The sequence below is a fragment of the Perissodus microlepis genome, chromosome 7 (genome assembly GCF_051167445.1).
Source record: "Perissodus microlepis isolate ML-2025 ecotype Zambia chromosome 7, ASM5116744v1, whole genome shotgun sequence".
NCBI classification, from domain to species: Eukaryota; Metazoa; Chordata; class Actinopteri; order Cichliformes; family Cichlidae; genus Perissodus; species Perissodus microlepis.
Window position 1 is genome coordinate 40,465,455 of NC_140467.1, and position 13,323 is coordinate 40,478,777.

The 13,323-nt window shown below is 39.0% G+C and overlaps 1 protein-coding gene across 1 annotated transcript in view; it reads left to right on the plus strand.

The window, feature by feature from the left end:
* The window catches only part of mmp17a (matrix metallopeptidase 17a), a 103,118-nt gene that overhangs the window by 51,131 nt on the left and 38,664 nt on the right, over positions 1-13,323 (plus strand). Inside the window, exons 2-3 of the mRNA XM_084935039.1 lie at positions 9,723-9,855; positions 11,539-11,674. Coding sequence (XP_084791165.1) covers positions 9,723-9,855; positions 11,539-11,674 — 269 coding nt within the window. The remainder of the gene's footprint in view (positions 1-9,722; positions 9,856-11,538; positions 11,675-13,323) is intronic.

Genomic DNA, 13,323 nt, shown 5'->3' on the forward strand with positions numbered 1-13,323 from the left:
TGAATGTTTAATCTTTTTAGAGTCATGTATGCAGTCTGTTAAAATAGCCTAAGGGGAAAGGAATTGATAGTTTACATATACTTGCTGTTTTACATAGAATGCTGTGTGAATGAAATTGTCAGTATAATACATAATTAAAGGAATAAATAAGTTTGTTAATACCTGCATTTTAAAATATTCAAATAACTCAGTCAAAAAAATTAAACTGAGTGAAAATAATAATAAAGCTAATAGATAATAATAGTATCTATAAAACGTTTCTCTTATCTATGAAATAATCTTCAACTGAATTTTTATGTTTTAAAGACTACAATGCCTGTTTTACTGCAAGTACTCTGTATATTTTAATGCGACCTAGCCTATGTACCCAGCATTTTCCTCCTCTGTACCCAGATAGTGCCTGCCTGCAGCACTAAATGACTCCGCGAGAGACGTCTGTCTCGCCCTAGCAGTACCTGTCCCTCTCCTCTCCTCCTCTTCGGTTCGCCTCGACATGACCTCATCATATTCTGTGTTATGATTAATTCTGAGGTGTTTTACGAGGTTAGTGGTGTTGCCACAACACCTCACTGTCTTGCCACATACATCACAAACCGCGTCTTGGCTGTTTGTGGAGGTAAAATATGTCCACACATGACTTCGCTTGCGTTCGGCCATTGTTTTGAGTGCGCAAGTGCGCACGCCAAGGGGCTGCGAGACATTTATACAGCCGTATTTCGCACATGACTATGAAAGGCGGAAGAGGAAGTAGTTCCTTCAAATGTAGACAATCCGAATGTTATAGTTTCTTTCCACTGTGTTCCTGTTGATGATAAACTAGAAATTTACCCTAAATTACTAAAATATCGATATTTTAATGTGAGAATCGATTCTAGAACATAAATGACTGGTATCGGAGGAATCGATATTTCAGGATCGATCCGCACATCACTAGCTTTCGGTGATGCCATGGGTTCATGAGTTTGACTGCAAAGGATCATCCGAGCATTAAAACAGAGTTAATTTTATTGACCTAAAATTTGTGTCATAGTTTTCATCAACCATTTTATTTCTGAAAAAAATAATAAGCCAACAAAAGATAATAAATAAATAAAAACTCCTGCACGAGGACAAAAACTGTGCTGAAATGTATTGACACTAAATAAAATATTTTGCAGCTACGTGAGCCAATCCAAAGTAATTAAGTTGTTTAGAAAGGCGGGACAAGTTTGGAAGTGATCCAATATGAAGTAATATCCTTGTGCAGTAAGGTTAGAGGCACACATTAGATCTGGCCGCGGGGAAAGAGTGCGACTTTCCTGTTTCTCATGAAAACGTGACAAAACATCAACCGTAGGTTCAGTCTACTATAATCTTATGTAGTCAACTAAAACAAAAAGAATTTAGACGTCTAAGTAATAATTAAAACTACATGAAATTTTAGCCAAACACTAAAATTAAAAGAAATGCTGTCAAAGTTAATACTGCTTTAAAACAGTCCTAATGTTTAAAGTTGTTTGTCAGTCCAGTTATTTTTGAGCCTCTGGAAATGAAAAGCCATGAATGAAAGTGGCTCTAAGTCCTAAACAGTTACAAACAATCCTAACAGTACTTTGGTGTTATTATTTTTGATTTACCTTTAACCGTGGCAGTCTACAGGCAAAATTATGAACCTAAGTGCATCACGTTGAGGGCAGTGATTTTGGAATACTAAGATTACTTCACTGGTTAGATGTTGGTTTTCATTTTGGGGATGTGAATATTTGTTAATTGTGGAAAAATATACAGTCTCAGCTTGGCTGCCTGCCTACCTATCCCACATTGATCATCACCCTTCAGTTCACCCCACTGAATGAACGCAGCTCTGTTGTTACTTGATTGAGTGAACTAAAATCTTGCTCTCCAACCCCCCGGGCACACCTGCCTCTCTCTCTGTCTCTGTGTTTTTGTTCCACTGTCTAACACTGTATCTCCCACTGATGCAGTTACAGCTGAAATCACAGCACAGCCCTCAGCTTTAACTTCTGTGCGTGGTGATTTTGTCAGACAACTTTGCAGTTATAAAATCCTTGAATGTTCACTGTTGATTACTACAGATAAAAATTGTATTTGTGACAGCCGGTCACATTCAAAAAAAAAAAAAAGAAGAAGAAGAAGCATCTCAAAATCACAGTTCCTCCACAGTTTGATAAATCAAGGCTGGTTTTATTTTTATCATGTGTGCCTTGTTTTCATGGAAGATTGGAAGAAGCATTATCCCAAAGTACAACAGCAATAATATTAAAAATGCAGTCAGCCACATCCCGGAGTGGGATAAATGAGAAACTCCATGCAGGATGGCCCTGACGTTACCTGTTAGGGCTTTTGCCATTTTCACAGCATGCCTCCTGCACGCTCACCGAAGTGTAATGTACTGTACTAAACCTACAGACTCAGGCCCCGCAGTCTGCTAGGAGAGCTGTGAAAAGCATGATTAAAAGTGCACCGTCTTAGTGAAACAGTGAACGGTTTGTTTACAGATGAGACATATAATTATGTTACATAATCACTATCATTATCAGTGAACACATTGGGGGGGGGTTTAACAGAAGTTAGTTTTTTCCCTTCCTTCGCTGCTCTCCCTAATCAGTTTGAACTCTGTGTATCATCGCTGGCTTCTTGATCTGGCACATAAATAACAAAACATAGTGTTTTCATTTTGTGTAAATGGGAAAATTGGGAAGCAGAATTGGTAAATTGCATTATGAAAAGGATTGACGATGACACAAGGTGATGCACTTACCTATCTGTTTCTGTTTGCAAGCTTTTCTGTTTAATAGATTGAGTCTGTGTGCTGTTGTGCATTTATTCTTTCATCTCTACTGTGTTGTTGCAGAAGTTCCTCCGTACTGCTTCATTTCTAGATTAAAACAACTCTGGGGGATCAAAGACTCTCATTAGGAGGCAGATACAAATCCCACAAAAATGGCTATATGTCAGGAAGCCACACATTCGAAACACATTGCACAACGAATCCAGAAGGATTTTCCAAGTTACTCAATGTGCGCTGCCCTTTCCTGCAAGTAAATCACTTTTTTTTAAGTAACAGCCCTTGAGTGCTCTTAACATAAAGTAATCTAAACGCAGCGATTTCCACATATTGTGAATATCACCGTGAATGTATGCTTCCCCTGAGCACACGAAGTATTTCCTGCCATTTGTTTTCTTTAAACCATGCAACATTACATTCACCTCTACCTCGTCTGTCTCCCACACCCATGCTGCTTTGGTCCAACATCTAATCTTTATTTTGCTCATCTTGACCTGGGAGCGATAAGGACAAGCTGACAAGATCAGCTTCATGTTACTGTCTGTTAACTGCTCTCGCTAACTTGCTGCTGTGTTCTCATCAGTGTGCCCTTTTTGTCCACTCTGTTGCTCTTCTATCCCCTGCGCCTCTGTTTTGTAGGAAACTGATTTAAATCATGTTCACTGGCTGACCTCATGTCAAGATATGCAGGGGCGACGCTGAGTCGGTGTTAGAAGGGGAGACGGGGAGAGAGCATGAGGGAAGGAGGTGAACGTTAAATAGACTGAGGGCTAAGGTGCAACCAGAAGCATAGACTGTCCTGAAGCTCTTAGCATATTTGAGTACTATGGCACAGTCCTCCAACAATATAAAAGACACAAAAACATACTAACAAGCAGAAGGCGAGATCACTATACCATAGGAAAATGACTCACTCAGCGTGTATAATCAAACCAACAAACCAGTAATGAATTAATACGTAACAGGGATTTAATTATATGAACATGTGTGCATGAGTCACCCCTCTTTTCTTTACATTTTGCACAAAAACATGGGAAATAGATGCAGTAATTTATTGAAACCATAAAACTTAAATCCTTTTTGTGCTGATTCCTTACCATTGTTGCCTTTTAAAGTGCCTGTCTGCTCAGTTTTGTAAGCAGAAGCTGTTGTGTTCAGCTTCAGTTCACACTGTTGAATTAGAAACCTGATTTAAAGCAATGGAAAAATCAATGAAAGGGTCACAGGAATTTATACAACTGATTTGGTAAAAGCATAATAAAAAATATTGCTGTAGCTCTCACTAACAGTTTGCATTCTGTATGCCATCACTGGCTTCCTGATCTGGCACACAAATAACAAAATATTGCATGTTCATGTAAATGGGAAAATTGGGAAGACCTACTGTGCAAGAGGAATTGGTAGATTGTATTATGAAAAAGACTGACGATGATACAAGGAAAAAAAGATGTGTTTTGTGTTTACTGGATGATGTGTTTAAAAGATTGAGTCTGTGTGCAGTTATGTATTTATTCTTTTATCTCTTCTGCGTTGTTGCAGAAGTTCTTCCGTACTGCTTCGTTTCTAGATTAAAACAACTGGGAGATCAAAGGGTCTCATTAGGAAGCAGCTACAAATCCCACTAAAAGTGGCTATATGTCTCCATAATAAGCTCCTCCTTTGGCCATTTTTATCTAAAATCTGGTATATTTTAACTGTAAAACCATATAACTGTAAATGTGCCTTTTTAATGCCAATTCGTTGCCACTGTTGGCTTTTAAAGTTCCCACTTTGTTCATTTTTATAAGCAAAAGCTATTGTGTTCAGTTTGACTTCTCATTGTTGAATAGGAAACATGTTTTAATGGTGGAAAAAGCAGTCAAATGGTCACAGGAACTCATAAAACCAATCTGGCTAAAAATTTTAAAAGCTCTTTCTTTTTTGGATGCAACTCACACATGCAGTTGGTATTAAAACACACATCGGGAGATGCGGTGCTTACCTGACCTGCTCTCCTACCTCGTTCTGAAAGAACATCCATTTTTAGGACGGTCAGATAGAATAAGGCTAATAGGTAACACAGGATGCCCTTTATGTGTGTGTGTCCACATCTCTGTTTTAGTGCCTTTGCTTTTGGTCAATTTTATTCATGCGGCTCATGCATGACTCACATTTACACACTCCCTGTCTCTCTTGTGGTGTGTGAAATCATAGTCAGTGGTTTGGTTTGATGTTTACAAGGCTGTATAACAGAAAGTTCCCTAGAGCATTAGCAGATCTTAAGACTTTAGACGTCCTTTTCATCAGTGGTCTCCTTTGTGTCGCTATCTTTCTCCAGTTTACCATTTACATTTCTTTTTCCAGTCTTGTCTTCATTTTTTTCCTACTCTGCTTTTCTATTAAGTGTTTTTGCTTTGTTAAGTTCAAACTTTATTTGACCTTCACACAGTTCTGGTCTCATATGTGGATACATACATTCAGAGTAACCTTTGTGAACAGTTGGTAAGCAGCCCTGACAGTGAGATGGATGATGGATTTAGGGGTTCTTGACAGGATAGGACAATGATATTGCTCTGTGCTCAAAAACACACAAAAAAAAAATGAAGTACCACTTTGTAATAAACAGGTTCACTGCCAAATAATACCAGGATATTCAAGTTTGGGTTTTTTCTTCCTCTTTCATTTTCAGAATTTCATCCTCTTCATTCAAAACCTCCACACACTTATTCGCCTTTGTTGTTAAGTACAGGTCACACTGGTTTCTACATGCTATTCAAGACTGGCAATGGATGTTTGTGGGCAGGAATGTTGGACAAAAAATTATTTCAATAGGTAGTTGGCAGTAAAAAAAATTTTTAATTAACAAAGGGTTTATAAATTGCAGCTAAAGCCTATTATAGATATATAGTCTAAATCAGGGGTGGGCAATCTCAGTCCATGAGGGCCGGTGTCCCTGCAGGTTTTAGATGTGTCCTCGAACCAACACAGCTGATTTAAATGGCTAAATTAGCTCCTCAACATGTCCTGAAGTTCTCCAGAGGCCTGGTAACGAACTAATCATGTGATTCAGGTGTGTTGACCCAAGGTGAGATCTAAAACCTGCAGGGACACCGGCCCTCGTGGACTGAGATTGCCCACCCTTGGTCTAAATAATGCACAATTACGGAACATTTAGGTTACCAAGCCTTTAAAAATTCATATGAATGAAACAGAGTCCAGGGGCATGTTCAGAAGGGGGGCATAGGGTTTGGCTCTGTCGACGTGGTGTTAGCATGTAGCTGAGTTTGCTTGCAAAGATGCAGAGTTATGGAAGTGGCTGTAATCATGTTTTCTCTGTGAGGCACCAAAGCTAAAATCCATTCACAGTATTATTAGTAGTATTACTTACTTTTATGCTCATGCTAGTCTGATGTAGGGTTAAAAACTTCCTGAATTGGTAATAGTTGAGGGATTGGAGGGTTTGTTAGATTAAATGATCTTAAAGGTTAGAACTGAGATGGACACAAATTGAAAATACATGTTTCTGTTACTGTTGCTGGAAATGCAATACAGCAATACAGCAGTACACGGGCAGTTATCTTTCTGTGTGTTTCAAGTACATTTGTACTATCTCCATCTCTCGTGTTGCCCTTAAATAAATCAAACAACCTTAAAACCAGTTCTTTACTTGTTCCTCAACTTGTTCTTTCTTCTTCTCATACAACAGAGACAAGAAATTTCTGAAATCTAAACTTTCATGCCACCTGCAGTGGAGAAACTGTGAGACTACAAAAACCAGATTGTTGAGACAAAGAGCCCAATAAAATGGCAGCAGGCTTGGCAGAATGTGTTTTATGCTTTTTGTGCGTGTGTGTTTCTCATTTGAGACCAAGAATATGGGGATGCAGACATTGTTTTGTGCCGTTGCTTCTTTATATCTGCATTTTTTAATAATGCACGATTAAAGAACTGCAGAGTCTCCGCCATCTGCACGAGCCCCTCGTGCTACAGTCAATCACAGATTTAGAGCGAATAAACTCATGTGGCTGGTCTCATTCCTTTCATCATATATAACATTTTCTTTCCCTGCAAGGTTTCTCTCTTCTAGCGTGTTCTAGTGTAATCAAATGTGGCTTTTGGTGTCATTTATTTGCCTACGTAACACTTATTGCAAGTACCTTCACATTAGCATTAGTGAGTTTTTGGCTGCCACAATGTGTAATGTGTAATACTTCTAAATACATTCCATATATGAACTGAAAGGCAGAAACTGCATTTCAGGAGTCTTTTGTAAAGATTAAAAAAAATCTAATTATGCTCACCCAAATTGTCTTTTTTTTTTCCTGGTGTTGTTTTATTTGATTTGATTTCTGCTCATTTTCCTCTTCAGTGGGTCCATAAACGCTCTAATGCATTTCTGTGATTACTTAATGCACACTGAACTGCTTAAGTGTGAAATGTGCTGCACATATTGCCTTGGCCTTTAACTGCAAAGTTAACACTTTTGATTGATGCTCTTTCAGCGAAAGTATAGCCAAAAGGTCCACTAATGCATACGAGGCCAAGTACTTCTGCCGCCATGTTTTTTTTCTCACACAAAACATTTACAGTGAGTGCCTCTACGTAGCAGCTGTAGGGTGATGCAGAAGTCATTCTTTTACTAGATTTACTAGGATTAAGTATTAGTAAGGTGGACCTCGAGCAAGTTCCTGAATCTATAGTAGCTGCAGAGGTGTTATTATATACCTGACCTTGTGCTCTAGCTGGCGAGACTCACACTGACTGAAACGTAACAACAATACAGTCTTATATCATTATTTTCCTGCCAGAACATTGAGTACGCTGACATTTTCTTCAGTCACTGAAAGGTGGGCCTGGTTGCTTTTGAACTTTAAAGTGCTTATCTAGAACCTCCTGCTCAGCAATACCTGCCCCAGAATCTCAATTCCTTTGACCCAGTTGACACGCATATTATGTGTCAACTGTATCAAGCCAAAGCTCATATGCCATTCAGTACTCTGAATCAGCTCTTTTTTTTTTAATGTTTATTTTTGCCTCTCATCTTTCTAACCTTTGTACCACAGCAAAAGTGAACATTATGTCTCAATAACAGATCTGCCCTCCAATATCCTTTTATATCCAGTTGTAGCCACCTGCCGTGAACACGGGTATTAAAAGCAACAAAATCGAACACAGTTGCTTCAGTTTTATTGGTTAATGAAAAGAGGGCTGTCTGCCCAACATTTGCCAGGGCATTAAAATATAAGGTAGCATTTATACGTAACCTTAAATTATAATGTCCACATAAGGGTAGGGTCTAAATATGGGAAGCATTCAGATATTGTAAGCAAACACATGAACAGCTTGTGTCCTCTAATATAGAAAAAAAGGCTTTTATGAAACCCAAGCCCTTGACGACCCCGCCTCAATGTGGGTGGGGTCGTCATATAACATTGACAGAAACACAACACAATAATGGCGAGGGTATACCTGCTGCTAAACCAGTGGTAAACGTCTATATCTCATCATTGGACCACAGCGTTGCCTCAATGCCAGGTTTCAAAAATGGCAGGTTTGATTCCTGTGAAGGAGTTGCTCTCAAGACTTATTGGCTAACGTCATTCCCTGACCAATCAGTGAATTGCAGTCTAATGAGGGGACAATTTCAGCCAATTTCCCCGTATATAACTATAGAAAACTCTAAAATCCAAGTCAAATCAAAACCCTCCATTCCGAGTGGAAATACTAGTGGAAATAAGAGATTGTAGAATCAGCAGAAACACCCTTCAACATTATTATGAGTATTAATGTTGCATGGTTTGTCCATCACAGGGCCCTCTACAACCTGTTGGCAACACAAGTTTTTGGAATGGCACAAATATGACAGCCAGCTGATCCGAGCAGAGTCAGGCAAACCATTTTATATATTACATGTCTAAAAATATACATCTGAATATCAGATTTTTACATCACCAAATATCAGTCAAATGGGTCTTAAAACTCCTGTCTTTATGTTTCACCTTGTCTTGCTATAGCTCCTTGTTGCTCCTTTCTGATGAGTAGTGATCTAGCCATTAAAACCGTTAAAAAACAGATTTGTCAGACCAGCCATCAGTTCACGGAAACTGAGGGTTTGAGCCGAAATGGATACCTGAGAGTGACGCACTGAGAGAAAAAGGAAGAGGATGGATTTAGCTGCAATTTAAACTCATGATACACAAGATGAAAATAACCTTCGGAAAGTTTTCATAATAAAATTGACAGAGCATATCTGAATTAATCGTGGTAAAGGACTCTTGCAGTGGATGTTTCAACCTGTCATAAAAGCATTTATATTTTTAAAAATGATTGCATTCCATATAAACAAGAAACATCCAACATCCTAGTATTGTGCATACTGGCTCATTGTCAGCGAACAGCTGGACCTGAGCCACTGTTAATGATATTTGTTTTATTACAAAACAATGAGGCGGGGCGGGGATTCCCCACATTGTCGTCTACTGTTGTTTCCACCAAATACAGGGAAATTACAAGTGAAATTGCAAAAATCTGCCCCCAAAAAATTTTTTTTCCTACAAATATTTAATATTTCAGGCTTTAAGGGGTTAATTTATGTACATTACATAACATTTAAATTAATTATTTCACACCTGACTTGGTTTAGTCAGATGTTAGCAAAAGAATTAAAGTTTGCTCTCTGCCATTCAAACATCTTGCAATTAAAAAATGCTGACAAATAGTGTCTAAATTTCTGCTTTCCTTCTCAGAAAACTGCTTTCTGAGAAGGAAAGCAGTTTTTCATTTGTTGGACGCACAAACAGTTGCACAGAAGCACAAAGCTCTTTTTGATCCTAAATATACAAATAAGATTCAGTAGAGATCAAACTGAAGACGGTCTCAACATCTTTAGGACACTTGAATATTTTCAGGTGCCTGGAGTGACGATTAAACTCTGTGACTTCTGTTTCCCTTTCAGGACTGGCTGAGTAAGTTTGGGTACCTCCCACCGCCTGATCCTGTGACTGGCCAGCTTCAGACCAAGGAGGCCCTGACCAAGGCCATCAAAGCCATGCAGAAGTTTGGAGGGCTTAAGGAGACTGGAGTCTTGGGTATGTGGCTAGGTTGATTGCAAAGCTCTGCTCTATGGAAGGAGCACTATGGCTGGTTTTATATGTTCACTGATACCAGCATATGTAAGAGTAAACGCCTGCGGAGGAAAATATAAGGTATGCCTTACAATAGAACGCATTCCTACCAACAGAAAAGCAACAGAGGCGAATCAATAACGCTTTGACACAATAACCACCGAACAATAAAAAGGTAGCTTTTATTTCAGTTCTTATGTACTGAAAAGCATTATATTGCACAGCTGTCTCCATGTCATGAGACACCTTGTAAGCATAAATCATTCTTGCTGCCGCACCACACAAAGCAGAATTACAGTACTGCTATGTACCTACTGTACTGTATGTGATTGATAACACTGGTATGTCTGAAGCGGAGCAGTATATTGATTAGTGTGGGTTTTACTGTTCGCTCTCATGTGAGGCACTCATAGTTTCCCGCGGTGCATATTGGCGGTCTCACTCACTCGCACAGACAGCAATTCTCCTCTACGAACAAAACTCTTTACAGGCTACTCCCTCGCACATACACAAATATAGAAGGTAGAGAACAGGATACTGTATGTGAATAATTTGCTAGCATAAAGCACTGTTTCTCAAACTGTGGGGCGTGGACAGCCAGCTGAGGAACATGATGTGATGCTAGGGTGAAGCTGAACATATTTAATGAATATTTATTTAAGTAAGACTCAATTATTTGGGGTAATTATCAGTAAAATGATCCTTTTTTGTGCTTCTGTAGTGGGGAATGCCAGAAATAACTGCGGATTTGAAGGGTGTTAAACTCCTTCCTGGCATGAGATACAGTCAATCAATCTTTATTAGAAACTCAAGATCCAAAAAAATGTATAAAGAAAAGAATCAGTGTCCTAGAAAAATACATGAAGTTACATAATACTGTTCGGTAACTTTGCGGTGATCTGTTATTCAGACAAAGCATCACAGTTTCATTCAGACATACCCTCTACTTTATCAGAGATAGCTCCAGCGCAGGCACGGCATTTCCTATACTCGCAAGATTGAACAGATGGTTCAGGTGTCAGCACAATCCATTTTAGTGTCTCGTCACTGTGCAGAAATGCTGCTGTGGTTGTGGTGGAATAAAAAGAGAAATGGGGTTCAAAACGTCTGTGACAGGTGCCTTCTCCTGGATGTCCATCCGAGTAATCTCCACGGGCCGCTCCAGCGTCTTGGCTCTGAGTCCGGACAGCCTCTCTTTCTTAAAGTGGCCAAAAGGCCGTACACGTTCTTCGAGGCCTGCTGACTTCTGGAATGCAGATCATGACTGCGCTACATGCGTATCCATAAATATCACTAGTTCTGACGTAATAGGTTTGCCATCACGACTTTTACTGAGTAAATGCCTGAAGGGGAAGTTGGGGAGCATGTATATGTTTTGGCCCAAATGGCTTCTTGCTGCCTTTTGTTCAGTCAGCTGTGTACGTATATGTGCTCATACAGTGTAACATGACTCTCTACTACTGAAGCATTCATTTTCAAACAGATGTTGAACAGTGATGGATCAGATGTCCTTATTCATGCGCTACATAAGCAAGCATAAAATGCATTCATACACTGGCTAATTAGTTTTCTCTAAAAATAACATGGTAACTGTGGCATGTATTTGAATTAGTTTATATATGTGCAAGTATCTCTTCTGTTCTGCAGACCAAGAAACACTAGGGCTGATGAAAACACCCAGATGTTCTCTGCCTGACGTGTCCGACACAGAGGGGACAGTGGGACGCAGGAAGCGAAGCTTGAACCCTCAGAACAAATGGAACAAGAGACATCTATCCTGGAGGTAGGGAAAATTAACAGGACGCTTTAAGGTCACACGCAAGCGTCGTCGCCCAGATACAATAAAACCAGCGAGTCCACAGACGGTGAATCCTTATTTTCATTCCCAGTGAGAGTAGCTATGTTAAGGCAGTAATGTATAATACAAATATGAAACCTAAATAGGAATCATCCTAATGATCAAAATAAATTCCCTCTTTCTTCAGATGTGATGCTTTTATCTGTCTGTAACCATATAGATAAATATTAGCTTTAAAGGATTTTTAGAGGTTTGTATGAATTTCGAGTCCTGCAAATGATGCATGATCCTTTTTTTTAGTACCTAGACCTTATTCTGTAAACGGTTACAAACCACTGAAAGCTTAGAAGTGCACCCAGCTCATGAGGCTGGAAGGAACATTCCACTGGAAACATTTGCTACTTATATTTGACTGTTTTAACTATAATATAGTAAAAATCCTCTCTCAGTCTATTTAAAATGATTTCCCATCTGTGCATGCTTTATTAGAACAGATTAGATGTCCCTTATTAAAGTGGAAAACTTTGGTGTTTTTAATTGACTGAAAGTATTTTGTAAAAAAATAAAAAAAAATAAAAATACATCGAACTTAATATAATCAGCAAACGTGTCTTTCTTATTAGATCATACACAAACCTTTGTGTAAATTATTCATAAAGTTTTCATAAATGAGACAGGGCTTTTATTTTTTTAAGTCTTCAGATTTAATACCGATGCCTTTTTTATAATTCCTAAAGAGAAGGGTCACAGTCTGCTGTTTATACAGTACATGATAAGATAATATGGGCATGTTAAAAGCAGCTGGGCCATCTGTCAGGGATCCAGCTTAGTGTTAAACAGCAGAGGAGGATGCTGTGAAACATATGGTTGGCCTGAGCTGGTTCGCACACGCCATCGGGAGATGATCTGAGGTAGGTGGTGTGTCAGCCGGTTTGTTTTAATCTGTGTGTGCTGTGCAGCAATAGACATCAACCTAAAGAGCAGTGCAGAGGAAGAGAAAACGAATAAATAAACATTTTGGTACTACATATGCACACATAAACAAAGAGTAACACCCACGCTCTTCACTCCCATGTGTGGCTGGATTTTTTTCCCTTTAGAGATGGGAGGTCTTTTGATAAATATCCCCGATTCACCCTCTGCTTATTCTCACCCACTGATATTCGTGTGATATTGGCCTGCAGTGAAGCTGCTGATGGAAGGAGTCAGCCAAATTATTATTTTATATATGACATATTGGCGACGCTATACTTTATTATATAGGGTTGGAATGGAGGTTGTGGAGTTGCTAGTCTAAGTATTAATATTTTAAAATGGAAGAGAATAACAAATAAAAATTTGTCACAGTTTATCAGTAGAAATGTCTTAAAACTGCATTCTGTCTAATAGCCAGCAGGGGGAGACTCTTCTGCCTGCAAAAAGAAGTCAGTTTGTATAAAGGTGTGAGGGAAATGACTCCACTGCTCTCTTAATCTATTATTAATGCATTCGTGTCCTCTGAGTTTCAAAGCTTAATTGACACAGAATGAGATTCAGTTTGTGAATTGTGGCCCGGTTTAGGTAAAAACAGATGAGAAAGCAGGGTATGCTTTGTGACTAAGCATGCTTTTCCTTCCCTTGATGGCCTAACTGCT